General features: G+C 45.9%; 1 protein-coding gene across 1 annotated transcript in view; it reads right to left on the reverse strand.

The window, feature by feature from the left end:
• The window catches only part of Tbce (Tubulin-binding cofactor E), a 778896-nt gene that overhangs the window by 180876 nt on the left and 581267 nt on the right, over window positions 1-16753 (reverse strand). Inside the window, exons 8-9 of the mRNA XM_068356257.1 lie at window positions 899-1049; window positions 58-188 (exon numbers count right to left, since the gene is read on the reverse strand). Coding sequence (XP_068212358.1) covers window positions 58-188; window positions 899-1049 — 282 coding nt within the window. The remainder of the gene's footprint in view (window positions 1-57; window positions 189-898; window positions 1050-16753) is intronic.

Consider the following 16753-nt stretch of genomic DNA (forward strand, 5'->3'; position numbering starts at 1 on the left):
ATTAAGCATGTGCATTTGCATCTATTCCATTACATTACAGAATCATCTAAATCTAACCTTGGGAGCATCCCCAGATGGCAAATCTCCTCCCATGATGAAATTGGGTTCGCACTAATGTCAATCTCTTCCAGACAACTCAAAATATCCGAAGGGATTGGACCCAATGTAGTCAACTGGTTGTAGGCAACCTGTCAAATAATCAAATACTATAATAGACAGTATATGACAAAGATCCCAATTCATTTTCTTGAGTGATTTAAGAAATTTGGGCCAGATAGCCTATCAATGAGGCCTGGAAGGTCAATTGGGGGAAATCGCTTTATTTTTTTTTTGGGGGGGGGTGGATTGCCTTTGGTGTTCGATTAATTTGTAGAGTTGGTAATGCATTCATAGTAAATGTATTCCCATTCTTTTATCCACAAAATATGCTCAGTTATTATGTTAATTTTGATTGTTTTTATGGTTAGACTAAAACTTCTAAAGTCCATTTCTTCAATAGATGAAAAGAGAGGTCAAGTCACAGGCTGGAAAATAAGGATTGCATATTTGGATTCAGGTTAATGTGCTAACAGCACTAACATCCTAACCACCTCGGGTTAATATCTATGGTCTCTTTAGGGCATTTAAATTGACACATCAAAAAGAAAGACACTTAGAGAAAGGTTCATCAAAATGATAGAGAAAGTTGTAATATAAGCTTCGTCCCTTATTCTATTTGCCATATCAAATTACATATCAATCTATCTAACAATTGTTGCTCATAAACTCCTAGGAATATAGTTAAAGCTTGAAAATTCTTTATAACTAGTTAGACCTATAACAATCAATTATTGTACCAATGAATTCATGTGCTTCAAAATTGGTCCAGCTGAAAGAATTACAGCCGACTATAACTTACCTGTAGCTTTTTCAAGGTGGGAAACATGACACAACAGGTCAGGAGATCTTTCCAGCCATACCCAATCATGTTGTTGAGAACCAAGTGACTTATATTACTCATGCTTTCAATGAGCTCTTCTGGCTTCTGAGGACGTTGCAACATATTACCACTGAAAGAAAAAAAATAAATTTTTATTTTATCAATTTGCTGATTTTCCTAACAATAGAAACAACTAAGATCTTTAATAGGAGTATGACTTAAGCAAAGCTGGAAACCTGCCATTAAGCTGTAAACAGAGCTGGTTGTTTGGTGGCTGGGAGTGCTACCTTTCACTTTTACCTTTGGCCTAAGACTAGCATCCAGGATGGTAGTGTAGCTTAATGGTCTCAGATTTGTATAGTTAGGAAAAATACAAATTGATTAAGAAATCAGTGATTGATTCCTATACGTAATACAAACCTTCAACGACCTTCAATAGGAGACCCATCCCTATATAACCAATCTAGCTGGTTTTCTGACCTGGGTAATATCAATTCACTTTGGTTTTGTATAGGAGCGAAAGTCACGACTCCTGTTCAACTTCTTAACTACCTGAGCATAGAGATATAATAAGTGCTAGGCTAGGACTCCACTATGTAAAGAGATCAACGGGCTTTGAAGAACCTCAATCTAATGTAGTGGCATTTTTGGGCTCAAGCCATGTCGTCCTGATGGAAGGATTCTTTAGGCAGCTTTCTAAGGGATATTTGGCTACAGTGATACTCCCAGAAAATTGACCATAGGTCTCCAGAATTCTAACTCCTGGCGTGAGTATAATTAAAATTTTTCTTAAGGATATCGCATATCAGGGGACGTATATCTTGATACGACACATGGCAATCTTCACCCCAAATAGCGTTTTCGCTTCAAGGGAGAAGAGTGGCGAAACTGAAGGGGAGCCATTATCAAGGTTACCCTTCCTCCCCTACTATTACGAGGCTCCTAGATGGCGCTCATTCCTTTTTTGGTAGCGGTTTTGCACAGTGTTCTCCCTGTTCATCTAGCGTTCTAGATCGTTTCTTTAGAGGATTTATCATGCATTCTACAGCATCTGCCTCTGGAAAGTTGAGTATTTAATCTTTACAGTGTATAATTTGTAGCTCCTGCTTCACAATGAAATTAGTATAATTTAATGTGTTTTATGGAGCATGGCCGGTCCCTGGATGCGCCATTTTGGGCGCTGTCATTCGTCATGCATGCTTTATTTAGTCAGCAGAATGACTTTCCCGGTATTTAGATTTAATGAATTATAGTTATTTAGGCCAAATTATACTAGTGAAGATATGATTATGCATACAATTTTCCTCTTCCTACATGTGTCGATCGTATACATTAGAGTCTCGGTGATATAGGTAGCCGAGATCTCGCCCTGCGCTAGGCTACCTAGCCTATGCACTTTAGTATACTTTCATACATTATCCCCGTTTACCCTCGTGTATCATTTTTTCAATTCAACAGGCGATAGTATATCTCCTAGAATTAATTATATAACTCGATACTCGTCTCCTGCGGAGATTTAAGGGTAATCCCTCCTTCCCTCCGAGTGCTGCCATAGGCGACAACCCAATCTTGGTCTTGCCATAGAGTAGTACACTCCAGCTTGACTAGGGAAGTGTTTCCTGTCTCCCACCCTTGCCGGTGAGTATCCCAGCTTCGGTTTTCGACAGTAACTCAAAGTATTCAGTCTTTATGCCGACGGCTTAGTTGCCGGGTGAGCAGTCACTACCCTGCCGGCTTACAGTTGTCGGCATAGGAGGCTTTAGCTTCCCTAGGACGCACCTGAAGTGTTAGTGTAATGCCACCACCTTCTCCCCTATGGTCTAGAAGACAAGTCTTGTTTCGGCAGACCCTAGACTGAAGAGTAGATATTCTTCTGCCGCCTAGGATGGCGCCGATATTGAAACGAAGTTTCACCCTTGTTTGGAAATGGCGGCAACCCTGCCGCCTTCTCCTAACACAACATACAAGACCCTTTCCCTGCCCCTCTCTGTCCTTTAGCGATAGCCTAGCCATCACATGTCTGTGGCCGTCGTCCTACATTCTCCCCGCTTGCCGGGTAGGTTGTAGCGTCGGCCGGGCTCCTACATAGGCGGCTTGATAGCCGCTCCGACTTTCCCCTACGGACGCAAGGCTCCGGGAAAGGTTGTGCCAGCTGTGACGGCTGTCAGTGGGAGACCCTTTTTGCCTTTGAGTGTTCATCAGTCTTCCCTTGGACTGCCATCCACATCCCTGAAACCGGCAGCGACCAGCAACAGATCTTGTGGCTGGGTGGAAACTTGAATGATTCATTCTCCCCTTCCATTTGAACCGTCATTCTGGAGGAAGGCAGTAGGATTAATATACCTACACCCTTATTTATTGTACAAAGCTACATTAATAAGGCAGCCCTTCACTCCATGCTTTCTCTCTTTCTGTTGGCTAGTGCCGTCAGGTATATGCTGCCGGCTGGACCGGTGCTGCCAGGCGCTAGCCTAGCCGGCAACATGCCGGCTGAACTACAGTACTGTATATGATTATACAGTAGCCAGTATATTTGCAATATAGTATATACTCCCGACAGAGAACTATAGTATATATTATACAGTAGTTTATATTTCCAACACACCCTGTATGTCCTTTCACAGTCTATTTTTTGGGCTCAGGTCATGTAGTCCTGATGGAAGGTTCCTTCAGTAGCTTCCTAAGGGTATATATGACTATAGTGATATTTCCAGAGAATTAAACTAAAGGTTTCACAGAATTCTAACTTCTAGCGCGAGTACCCTTAAGGTTTCCCTTTAGGATATCGTATAATAACAGGGGACATATTCTTGACACGCCACATAGCTATCTGTATCCCACATAGCCTTTACGCTTCGAGGGGGAAGTTGGTGGCAAGATATAGGAGGAGTCGTTACAAAGTTCTCCTCCTCTGTTACTGTTATGGTACTCGGATGACGTCATAAACGACGCAATCTTGGCTGATGTCATAACCGCCCGCGTCCTCCATTTTATCTGTAGTAGCATCTATGACCAGGTGTTTTTTCCCAGTTTTCGCTATTTACTGCCAGCGTGTCGCAATATTCAGCTTCTTCTGCCTCTGGAAAGTTGAGTACCCTATTCTTATATTGTATAAATTAGCTTTGGCCGTAGAGTAACGCCTTTTTATCTTTAAATACCGTGTTTTGTGGCGGAGCTATTGCCTAACCGGAGGCGTCCCTGACATTGTTGTTCGCTTCGCATACTTTATTTAGTTAGCTAGAATAACTGTCCCGGTTTCTTAAATAATTATCAGTATTAGTTATTTAGTCTTCATTGCTAGGAATTAGTTATATTATGCCGATAGCATTCTTTAATTTCGGCGAGTGTAGGTAGCCGAATTTATGACGCTAGAAATGCTAGCCCAGTTGCCTAGGCATGCTAGCCTAGGCGTTTTAGTTTACTTTCATGCATGATATTATGTGTTCCTGGTGTTATTTTATTAAATGAAGATATTAGGCAATTATACATATTGTATAAGATTCAGTGATTGCACATGGGTTTTTCTCCTTCAAGAAAGTATACAAGAGGTTTTGATGATCTTGGTAGTCGATTCCTTTGCCCCTAACCTAACGGCTTAGGGGCTTTTACATACCTTCACATCTCCCAGGTTACCTTTACCTAAGGTAATCTCTCCTCCCTCTGAGGTAGCCTAGGCTACATCCTAGCCCTCCTTACCTTGAATCGTATTCAAGTGAGGTTAGGCTAGGATTTTCTTTCCCTGTCTAGAGCCATAGTTCATGAGCTTTGAGTTAGGGTCAGAACCTCAGAGTATCAGTCGTTTGCCCCCAGCCACCCCATTAGGTGAATGAACTCTCTTTTTGGTCTCCGCTGGACGGCAAAAAGGGGGGGGGGGGGGGCGCTCTGCCCTCCCCCCTAGGCCACACCTGGTAGGGTTATGACCCTTCCTCCCTGTGGCCTAGCGACTTGTCCTACACCCTTCTTCGGGCTGGGAGATATGCTCCCCTAGCCTAGGTTAGGCAAGCCCTGGGATTCTGTTTCTTTATAGTTTGGGACGGCACGGCCATGACTTTCCCTCACTGTACTAACCCACCCTAAGCTGGAGAATGTATTTTTCCTATACCTGGGATGGTGCCGGTACTGAAACAGAATCCCCCTTAGGGTGTTGGGGAAGGCTCACGCCAACCCCCACCCCTTCTCAGGACACTTTCCCCTCCACCTCTGTCCTTTGGTGATGGCCTAGCCATCACACCCCTGTCCACCATCCTACAACTCGACTGAGTGCCGGCGGGTTGTGGGGTCGGCCCGGTCCTTTTGCCTGTAGACCGAGCTGCTTAGCTTCCCGCACATAGTTGAACTATGGGATAGTGTAACGACAGGTCGGTCTGCCGGCGGGAGACCTCCCTGCTATCTTAGAGTGTTCTTCGGTCCTCCCTTGGACCACCACCTGCAACCCTAGCTGACCACCGGCTGAGTTGCAGCTGGATGGAAGCCTGATCATAATGTTCTTCCTTCCATTTGAACCCTCCTTCTCGAGGAAGGCGAGGTTAGGGTAGTGAGCTTCCCTCTCCCTTCCTCTCTGCTTTCTCAATCTCTTAATCAAGTGCCGCTCCACTGTCGCACAACTCTGCCGGCAACAGCCGACAGCGTAGCCTAGGTTTCCTCTCAGTCTCAAAGATCGATGACAGGGTAGGAGTACCTACAGCCGGTTGCCGGCGGTCGCCGACATGTCGCCGATCTGCCATTAATACTTGAGGTCGTCTCCTTTTCCCCGTCACATAGACTGATGGCTGGAAGGGATTACCCTCAATCGGAGACCCGCCGGCGCCCGGTGTGCCTCTGATGCGCCGGCTCCACCTAATTCATATTACGACAGTGGGCTGTCATCTTTCTCTAACCCTGCCGGCAGTGTCTGTTGTATGGCTGTATACGGTAGCCAGTACATCTGTGGTATAGTACATACCCTAGACAAAAAACTATGGTGTATAGTTATGCAATAGATAATTTTCTAGCATACTCTGTGCATCCATGCACAGTCCCTTGCCGGGACCTATTCGAATTGGGGATAATTATTTCCCCTTTTCATTATGACAGAATGATCTCAGCTCTCTCCCTTTCACCACTACTAATACCCTGGAGGAAGTACTAGCTGCGCTACTCTATCCCTACGGGATAGCTTCCCCCTTAGGGCTTACCTGAACGAAAGCCCTAGAGTTGGTAATGGTGTAAGGTCGCGGCAATTGGCTGGGCGGGATTCACAAGTATGTGTCTTTCCTGCTTCATTTCCAGCTTACCTATTCTAAGCTTACACTTGGAAAGGAATCTTATACTGTAATTGAGATTACTTTAAGACTAATCTAATATCCTTTAAGTCCATCATTATAGACTTGCAAATACTTATGTACCCCTTTCTTCTTTACAGGAGGAGTACATCCGGTGTGAGAGTGCCTTCTGTAGCGTTCGGCGCCGTGACTTCTACGGCAACCTGGCGTACCGAACCCACGCCAGCTGCTCCGTCACCCAGGGATCTCTGAGGTACTGGGACCCGCAGGTGTGCACAGTCTGCAAGGACCTGCTCAACGAGGCATTTGAGGCTCCCAAGTCTGCGGAGTCAAGGGGTATCACTCGTGAGAAACTACGCAAGTGGGTGCGTGGTTTCCAAAAGAACGCCACGGGGCCCTATCTCCCCAGCAAGAAGATGAGAGCTATGCTCTTTCCCAAGGCATCTGCGGATGCTGTCATCCCAAAACCAGAGATCCCCTGCGTCCAATTGACAGTTGACCCAAACGTTTCGGACACACTCCAGGACATCCATCTTGACGATGATGAAAGGATGTCGGATGTGTCGGACACCACCGAGAAGACCCTAATGGCCGAGGGTCCAGAAGAGGAACCTACAGAGGCTCCTGACTCCGAAGAAGAAGGCAACCCTGCGCCCTCTATCGCTTCCGTAGTTATCTCGGGAACCAGTCCCCTCTACATCTTCCACTCCTATACCCACAAGAGGAGACGAATCCATGGATAATTACCAGGCCATGATAGCGGTCCTCGAGGAGAGGCTCCGCAAGAGGGATGAGGATTTCAAAAAAGAAATCCTCTGTTTGACGAAGCAACCACAGAGGAAGATTAACGTGAAGGACCTTCCAGCCTGCTCTGTGACTAACCCATGGAGGCACCACATGCCTATCACCAGTGGCAGGATCTTCGTTAACGACAAGCTAGGCGCCATTCCCCTTGAAGAGGTGGAATTCTGGCCTAGCTTTAAGGCATATCTAGACTGCTACATTTGCCTCAAGTCTGAACCTGTTTCCAAGGAGGAAACCGAGCCAAAGGAGGTCATTGTGTTTGACCACGCTAAGGCTCAATCACTGCTAGCCGTCTGTTTGAAGGACAAGGGCTACAACTACTCGAAGGTGCCGGCCCTGATCAAGAAACACCCAACTTTTCTTGCTCCAAACACCATGGTCTTCCACTTCGCGAAGAAGTCCCTTCTAGCGGTTTTGAAGGCGGTGGAGGAAGGAAAACCCTGCCCTACATTGGAGAAATGTAGGCCCCTCTCCCTCAACCTATCCCCCGCCGACAAGAACTGGAAGGACATCCAGTTAACTTTCTCCGTGGTAAAGTTGGAGGCCGACATCCCTGGACGTCAGTTCAGTGAGAACCTCCCCAAGCTCTGCGAATATCTCCTTCGTCGGGAGCAGGACATGAAAGAGAGGCTGGCTGCCTCCCTTTCCCTCCAGGTGCTCATGGAGAAGATGGCTGGGGAACAGCGGACCCCAGGCATCTACATGGTCTTGGCCAAGACCCACCTCGCTACCCTGACGAAAGACTTCTATAGCTTCGTCAGGGCATGAAGAGCCTGCAGAGAGTTCGTGTTTGCGAATGCCACTGTAAAACACGAACCAAGGAAGCTGATTTCCTCCAATATTTGGGGGAAAGATCTCTTTCCCAATGACCTCGTGAAGGAGGTCGTTAACAAGGCCGCCACGGAGAACCGGAACCTTCTCCAAAAGTGGGGTATGTCAGACAAGAGGAAATCTTCTCAGGATGAGGGCCCCAAACCGAAGAAGAAGTCCAATAAGCCAAGACCACAGCAGCGTCAGGCTAAACGTCAACTTCCGGCAACCGCTGCTCCCTAGTTGGTGGCTCAGCCCCAACAAACCTTCCAACTGGTACCCCAGCCGTTGGTGACTCAGTCACCAGCCTTCACCCCCGCCTACGAGGTCCCTCCAGAGGGAGAGGAGGCAAGGGAGCAAGCGGCCGAGGTGGTAAACCCTCGGGCAACCAGAAGCAATGAGATTCTTCCGGTGGGAGGAAGACTCCGCCTCTTCCAGGATCGTTGGACCTTCGATCCCTGGGCTCACAGCATCATCAAAAACGGACTAGGATGGAGCTGGGAAACACCACCACCAGCTTTCCACCGATTCTTCCAACACTCCACCCCCGTTCTGGAAGAATACGTCCAAGAACTCTTGAACAAGAAGGTGATCAAGAGGGTAAAGTCCATCAGGTTCCAAGGAAGATTATTCTGCGTTCCCAAGAAGGACTCCGACAAACTCAGAGTCATTCTGGACTTGTCCCCTCTCAACAAGTTCACAGTGAATGACAAGTTCAAAATGCTGACTCTTCAGCACATAAGAGCCCTACTGCCTCAAAAGGCATACACAGTCTCGATAGACATGGCGGACGAATACTGGCACATTCCAATGAATCGCCACACATCCTCCTACCTAGGATTCAGGCTTCAAAGAAGACAGTACACCTTCAGAGCCATGCCCTTCGGGCTAAACATAGCCCAAAGGATATTCACGAAGCTCGCAGAGACAATCGTTCAACAACTACGCCTACAAGGCGTCCAGTTGATGGCTTACCTGGACGATTGGCTGGTGTGGGCAGCATCAGAAGAAGAATGCCTGCAAGCTTCCACAAAGGTGATCCAATTCTTGGAACATTTGGGCTTCAAGATCAACACCAAAAAGTCTCAATTTTCTCCAGCTCAGGTGTTCCAATGGCTAGGTATCCATTGGGGCCTTCAGTCACACCGTCTTTCCATTCCCCTAAAGAAGAGAAAGGAAATAGCAAGATCTGTCAAGAGACTTTTCAAATCCAAACGGATTTCAAGACGACAATAGGAACGGGTGCTCGGCTCCCTTCAGTTTGCTTCAGTGACAGACCCAGTGCTAAGGACACAGCAAAAAGATGCATCGTGAGTCTGGAGAAGATACGCATCAAACGCTCGAAGAGATCTCAAGAGACCTCTGCCGACTCAGCTACGATCACTCCTCAAGCCATGGTCGGAGGCAAAGAACCTGAAAAGGTCGGTACCTCTACAATTACCGCCTCCCTCGGTCGTTACCCATACAGACGCATCACTAGAAGGATGGAGGGGTCACTCCCATCAACGTCAAGTTCAAGGAACATGGTCTCCCCTATTCAAGACGTTTCACATCAACATGTTGGAGGCCATGGCAGTCCTTCTCACCCTGAAGAGGCTGTCCCCACGTCCTTCAGTCCACATTCGACTGACCCTGGACAGCAACGTCGTGGTCAGATGTCTCTACCGCAGGGCTCAAGATCGCCCCAACTAAACCAAGTGTTGCTGCCCATCTTCCACTTGGCAGAGAAGAAAAGATGGCACCTCTCAGCAGTTCACTTACAAGGATTCCGCAACGTGATGGCGGATGCTCTATCCAGGACAGCCCCGATAGTCAGAATGGTCCCTAGACGCAGACTCATTCTCCTTCATCTCCCATCAAGTCCCTGAACTGCAGATCGACCTCTTCGCAACGAGCGACAACATGAAACTTCCTCGCTAGGTGGCCCCCAGAGCAGAAGCGGTGGACGCCATGTCCCTGGATTGGAACAGATGGACCAAGATTTACCTGTTCCCTCCACCCAACCTTCTGCTAAAAGTCCTCACCAAGCTGAGATCCTTCCAAGGAATAGTGGCCCTAGTGGCTCCCAAGTGGCCCCGGAGCAACTGGTTCCCATTGATCCTGGAGTTACAACCCAAGCTAATTCCCCTGCCGGACCCAGTTCTAACCCAACAAGTTCAGAAGTCGACTGTCTTCGCTTCATCACAGAAAACCCGAGACCTTCATCTCATGATTTTCTCTCCCTAGCCGTCAAGAAGAGGTTTGGGATTTCAAAGGAAAGCTTAGACTTCTTAGAGGAATATAAAACAAAATCTACCAGAAGGCAATACAAGTCATCTTGGAAGAAATGGGTGACCTTTGTCAAGGCTAGAAATCCTAAGGAAATTTCAATGGATTTCTGTTTGTCCTTCTTCATTCACCTTCATGGACAAGGCTTGGCAACCAACACAATTTCCACCTGCAAATCAACCCTGACAAGACCCTTACTATATGCCTTCCAAATAGACCTGTCTAGTGACATTTTCAACAAGTTGCCGAAGGCATGTGCTAGACTCAGACCCGCACCCCCTCCGAGACCCATCTCCTGGTCTCTTGACAAGGTGCTCCATTTTGCCTCAAGTTTAGACAATGAAACTTGCCCTCTGGAAGATTTGACTCAAAAAGTGATTTTCTTATTTGCTCTAGCCTCTGGGCCTAGAGTCAGTGAAATTGTGGCATTATCAAGGGAAGAAGGCCAGGTCTAGTTCGTAGACACAGGCGAGCTCACCCTCTTTCCTGACCCAACGTTTCTCGCCAAGAATGAGCTACCCACCAAGAGGTGGGGTCCCTGGAGAATCTGCCCTCTGAAGGAAGATGTCTCCCTGTGCCCAGTGGAGAGCCTAAAGGTCTATCTTCAAAGAACTTCGGACTTCGGTGGAGGACAGATCTTTAAAGGGGAAACATCGGGTTCTGACTTGTCACTTAAACAACTACTTTATTCGCAGAGGGGATCCTGACAGTACACCCGCAGGTCACGATCCCAGGAAAGTCGCCTCTTCCCTGAATTTCTTCCAGTCGATGGACTTCGAAAGTCTTCGCTCATTCACGGGCTGGAAGTCTTCGAGAGTGTTCTTTAAACACTATGCGAAGCAGGTGCAAGAACTTTAGACGCTTCGTGGTAGCTGCAGGTAGTGTGTTAAAACCTGCCATTTAGTGCTGCGATGAACAGTGAGTTATATGGGACTCTAACTCTAATGGTGTCTGTGTTGATCCTAGTGCGCAACATAGTGAAAATAGTGCCACTGAGTGACACTACGGACTGTTCTTATACTAAGGTGAAGTCACATAGACAAAAACACTTGTGCCACGTGTTCCAAACATGAAGTGTATATAATTCCTATGGAATTAACGTATGTGATGGCAAGTTTTCCTTTTCAGATACCACAACAATTTCTATTAATGTCCCAGGTCCATGTAACTGATTTGCATTCCATTACAATTTACATCTATTTATTTTATGTATGCTAATTCTTATTTATGCCCAAATAAAAGAATTTGCTGTACTCATGCGTCTTCTTTCGCCCTAACATTGTAATAAAAACAAACGCATCTAGACTAAGGTAATTTGTTCCAACAAGTTATACTTACATTATCTTCCACCTTGCTCTGGGACCGGCAGGTACTTCTTGATGCTGGGTGAGTTTCTTTATCAAGTAACTTTGAGACTTTCGATAACTCCAATAGGACTCATCCCTGCCGTGGGGGGGGGGGGGGGCAGGAAGCGGTAACATAGTACATGTTTATCTGTAGTGACATATACCGGTAATGTCACAAGGTCTCTGAGGTCATTCGACCAAAGAAGTATTGTCTAGAAGTCGAAGGCACTACTAAAGAGAAAAAATCCACGATACATTAATTCTCTGGTACACTTCCCTCAGGATGACATGGCCTGAGCCCCAAAAAACGGATTTTGAGCGACGCAAAAAATCTATTTTTGGGCGAGATAGCCATGTCGTCCTGATGGACCCGCCCTTTTCTCTATTAGGCCTTGGCAGGCTCCCTCCCAATCTTACTGTATCATGAAGGCTGGCCTTGACGCCAAAAGGAATGGAGGACGCGGGCGGTTATGACGTCAGCCAAGATGGCATCGTTTATGACGTCATCCGAGTACCATAACAGTAACGGAGGAGGAGAACTTTGTGACGGCTCCTCCCATATTTTCCACTAACTTCCCCCTCGAAGCGTAAAAGCTATGTGGGGTGCAGATAGCTATGTGGCGTGTCAAGAATACGTCCCCTGTTATTATACGATATCCTAAAGGGAAACCCTAAGGGTACTTGCGCCAGAAGTTAGAATTCTGTGAAACCTTTAGTTTAATTCTCTGGTAATATCACTGTAGTCATATATACCCTTAGGAAGCTACTGAAGGAACCTTCCATCAGGACGACATGGCTATCTCACCCAAAAATAGATTTTTCGCTTCTCTCAAAATCCGTTTTCGAGACCAATTTTATACTGAAGTGAAGTATCCCTTCAATGCACTGATAAATTCATCAGTTTATAATTTACCCCACAATATTAATACTTTTATGGAAGGGTTAGTGTTAATATACACTAATTCTATCCCTAGAGATTAGAACCCTTCTCTATTGAGTTCCCTTGATAAAGAAATTCTAACATTAATATTGGGGGAGGTCACAGCAATTGGCTGGATAGGAGACACAGGTATGTGTCTTTCCCATTCCTTTCTAGCTTACTACCCTAAGCTATAATGGTCAAGATACAAATATATTGCATATAACCTGTTTATCAAGTGTGATAAACAACTGCATACTCATTTATATTTCCTTTCTTTACAGGAGGAGCCCAAAATGAAGTGCAAGGTGATCTACTGTAACCACAAGAATAGGAACTTTTGTGGTCACACTATGTGCAGGACTCATGCCGCCAGTGCCATTACCACGGAAACCTGGCGGTACTGGGACCCCAAGGACTGCAACTTCTGCTCGGCCATGGTGGTCGAAGGTTTCAACAGCCCCAAGTCAACGGAGTCGAGGGATGCAGCACGAGAAAAGCTGCGCAAGTGGGTACAAGGGTTCCAAAAGAACTCTCCGGGACCATACCTGCCCAATGACAGGATGCGTAGCTTGCTGTTCCCCAAAGCGGGTAATGAAGCTGTCATGCCCCAAACACGACCCGGTCCGCCCTGCATCCAGATTACAATTGAGGCGGATGTCAGTGAGGCGATGCAAGGCATGGACATCCACCAGGAAGAAAGGATGTCTGAAGTGTCTACGGACACCGAGAAGGATCTCCTTAGGGATGATCCCGAGGAAGAGTCTACTCTACCTCCCGAAGGAGAAGAAGTCGGGTCGTCGGAAGTGAGTCCCTTCCACCTATGCCGGCACCAGACCCGACACCATCTACATCTTCAGTTCCTACCCCTCCATTGGACACCATGAGCCAGGCAGTTTTGACTCATATCACTACGCTAATGGAGAATATTCGCAAACAAGGTGAAGCAAGGGAAGCGAAGCTCGAAAGAGAGCTCTGTGAAGCACGGATCACCGCCTCCCGAGAGTCATTCAAGCGACCCAGAGTTCAAGACCAGCCATCCTGCTCCGAGACTAATCCCTGGAGGTATGCGGAGTATATGCCGATTACCAACGGCAAACTCTACATCTCGGAGAAGATGGGAGCCGTACCCCTAGACGATATTCAGTTCTGGCCGAGCTTCAACGCTTACCCTGACTGCTTCATTCGACTGAAGCATGAGCCAGGGTCAAAGGAGGAGACGGAACCAAAGGAGGTCATGGTTTTTGACCATGACAAGGCACAGGCTCTCTCGTCGAGCAGCCTGAAGAAGGTGGGTTATACAAAATTGAAAGTGTGTGCATTGAGCAAGAAACGCCCTACCTTTCTTGCTCCTGCTTCAAGAGCCTTCCCCTTTATGTCGAAGGCATTCCAGGCTGTTGCCAAGGCAGTTGAGGCAGGCAAACCATGCCCTGCACTAGAGGAGTACTGTATAGGCCTCTGTCGTTAGCCCTGCCCATGGATGAGAAGGAATGGAAGGAAGTCCAACTAACCTTCTCAGTAGGGAAGCTAGATGCAGATATCGCGGGACGGCAGTTCAGCGAGAATCTCCCTAAGCTGCCAGACTTTCTCTTGCATAGGGAGCAAGAGACGAAAGAGAGGCTTGCCGCCTCCCTGTTCCTAGAGAACTGCATCGAGATGTGTGCAGGCCACAAAAGCACCCCAGACATGCTCCCGGTCCTGGCCAAAATGCATATGGCCACCTTAGTGAAGGACCTGTACGCCTTCATGAAGGCGAGGAGAGCCTGTAGAGCAGTGGTCGGGGAACCGGGGTAAATTACCCCAGATGGGGTAATTTAGAAAATAGTTTGGGTAATATATGTGCTAAGTGAGGGAAACTTAAATGAAAGTTGGAGAAAAAGAATGCATTGAAGATGTAATTAAAATGATCAGTATTGTAAAAAATCATACAATAAACACGAGCATGGTCGTGATTTATATGAAGATAAAGATGCTTAATATTCAATTCTTCTTTTCTAGTTGGCTTTCACGTGGAAATGTCCTGAACTGAATGTGAGCTCTTAAAACCATACTTAAAACGCTTCTGTCAGATCAAAAACACACTTGCAGAAAAGTTAAAAAATCAACCAGGCTAACTCATCTTGCATACTTAGCTGACATTTTTGGGCATTTAAATTATCATTATTATTATTATTATTATTACTTGCTAATCTACAACCCTAGTTGGAAAAGTAATGCACCGAACAAGGAATTGCAAGGAAAGAATATCAATCTCATCTTAGCAAGAAAAAAAATCTCAGCATTTGTATCAAAGCTTCAGTAGTTGAACCTTAAATTGAATGCCAATAACATCACTGTCTTTTCAAACCTGACAGAACTTTTGGAAGGCTTTGGAGACTACAGTTTTAGTCACATGAAGGAGTTGGTCACAAGCCATCTGACCAAACTTAGAAATATGTTCTGTGACTATTTTCCAGAGCTTGATTCCGATACTTTCAGCTGGGTTGTAAATCCCTTCTAATGTGAACTGTCTGATTTGCTGTAAGATCCTGAAGAATTGGAAGAAGGCTTTATTGAACTTCATTCGAACTGTGAAACTAGCATGAAATTTGAAACCAAGGATGATGTCTCAAGTTTTTGGATGCCAATAGCTGCAAAGATTAAAAAACTATATATTTTAAAGGATATATAATTACGTTACCTTTCACAATAGCCTACCTGTGAGAACATGGGTTTTTTACCCTTGTAAATCTAAAAACAAAATACATTGGATCTTGAAGACAGCAATCAAATATTAGTGACATAAAAGATCCCTGATATTGAGATCGTTGTATTCATGATGAAACCATGGCATTTTCCAAAGCCTTGGCGAGTTGATTTGAATAAAATATTCACGTTTTAAATTATTTTATATGTTTTATTTGTGTGTCATTCTTGTGCCAGAAAGGTGTAAAAGTTTACCTCATAATAGTGGATTGAATAACATAAAAGTTCTGGTTTTGTACGAATTAGAAATACATGATGGTCAATAACTTTGCTTGCTTGCCACCAAATGCTGAAAAGTGTGGCTCTCTAATTTTATAAATATACAAATTCCTATGATTTTTTGTTGCGTGCTATTACCCTGCAAAAAAAAAAAAAAAAAAAATATATATACTATTACTTCCCCATGATCGATGAAATAATACATTACCCTAATTTAATTTTTTTCAATGTTTTTATTATCCATAAATTCAGTCCAGGGTAAATGAATATTACTACAAATTCATTTGGGGTAACACCCAAAATAGTTTCCCGACCCCTGCTGTACAGAGTTTGTATTTGCTGCCGCAACAGTAAAACACGAACCCTAGAAGCTGATTTTTTCCAACATCTGGGGTAAAGACCTCTTTCCGAGTGAAACGGTCAAAGAGGTAGTCGAGAAAGCCGCCACAGAGAATAGGAACCTTCTCCAGAAGTGGGGCATCTCTTCAAAGAGGAAATCCTCCCCGGATGCGGGTCCCCAACCTAAACGGAAGTCGAAAAAGTCAAGACTACCCTTTCGGCCTGCCCAGCAACATCCTACAGTCAGGGGATCCTCAAAACACCCCTCCCGAGGCAGGGGAAGACGCGGTCAGGGCGGCAAACCCTCCGGACAACCTAAGCAATAAGATGCTTCAGGTAGGAGGGAGGCTCCAGCACTTTCAAGATCGTTGAACCTTCGATCCCTGGGCCCACAGCCTAATCAAGAATGGACTAGGATGGAAATGAAACAAGTCTCCACCGTCATTTCCTCAATTCTTCCAACACTCCGACCCAGTATTGGAAGAATATATTACCTTAGAACTCTTGAGCAAAAAGGTTATAAGGAAAGCAAAGTCCATCAAATTCCAGGGAAGGCTGTTTTGTGTTCCCAAGAAGGACTCGGACAAACTCAAGAGTTATTCTGGACTTGTCGCCACTCAACAAGTTCATCGAGAACAGCAAGTTCAGGATGTTAACCCTTCAACACATAAGGACCCTGTTACCCAAAGGGGCGTACACAGTCTCAATAGACCTGGCAGATGCTTATTGGCACCTCCCAGTCAGCCGCCCCCTCTCCTCCTACCTAGGATTCAAGTTACAGAAGAAAAAGTATGTCTTCAGAGCCATGCCCTTTGGACTAAACATAGCCCCAAGGATCTTCATGAAACTTGCAGACGCAGTTGTACAACAACTACGCCTAGAAGGTGTTCAGGTAGCAGCGTACCTGGACGACTGGCTGGTGTGGGCAGCATCCAAGACTGCTTGTCTGCAAGCATCCAAGAAAGTGATCCAGTTCCTGGAACATCTGGGATTCAAGATCAACTTCAGGAAGTCTCGACTCTCTACAGCTCAAGACTTTCGATGGCTGGGAATCCATTGGAACTTAAAAGTCACACCGCCTCTCCATTCCTCCATGGAAGAGGAGAGAGATCGCGGGTTCTGT

The sequence above is a fragment of the Palaemon carinicauda genome, chromosome 32 (assembly GCF_036898095.1).
Source record: "Palaemon carinicauda isolate YSFRI2023 chromosome 32, ASM3689809v2, whole genome shotgun sequence".
NCBI classification, from domain to species: Eukaryota; Metazoa; Arthropoda; class Malacostraca; order Decapoda; family Palaemonidae; genus Palaemon; species Palaemon carinicauda.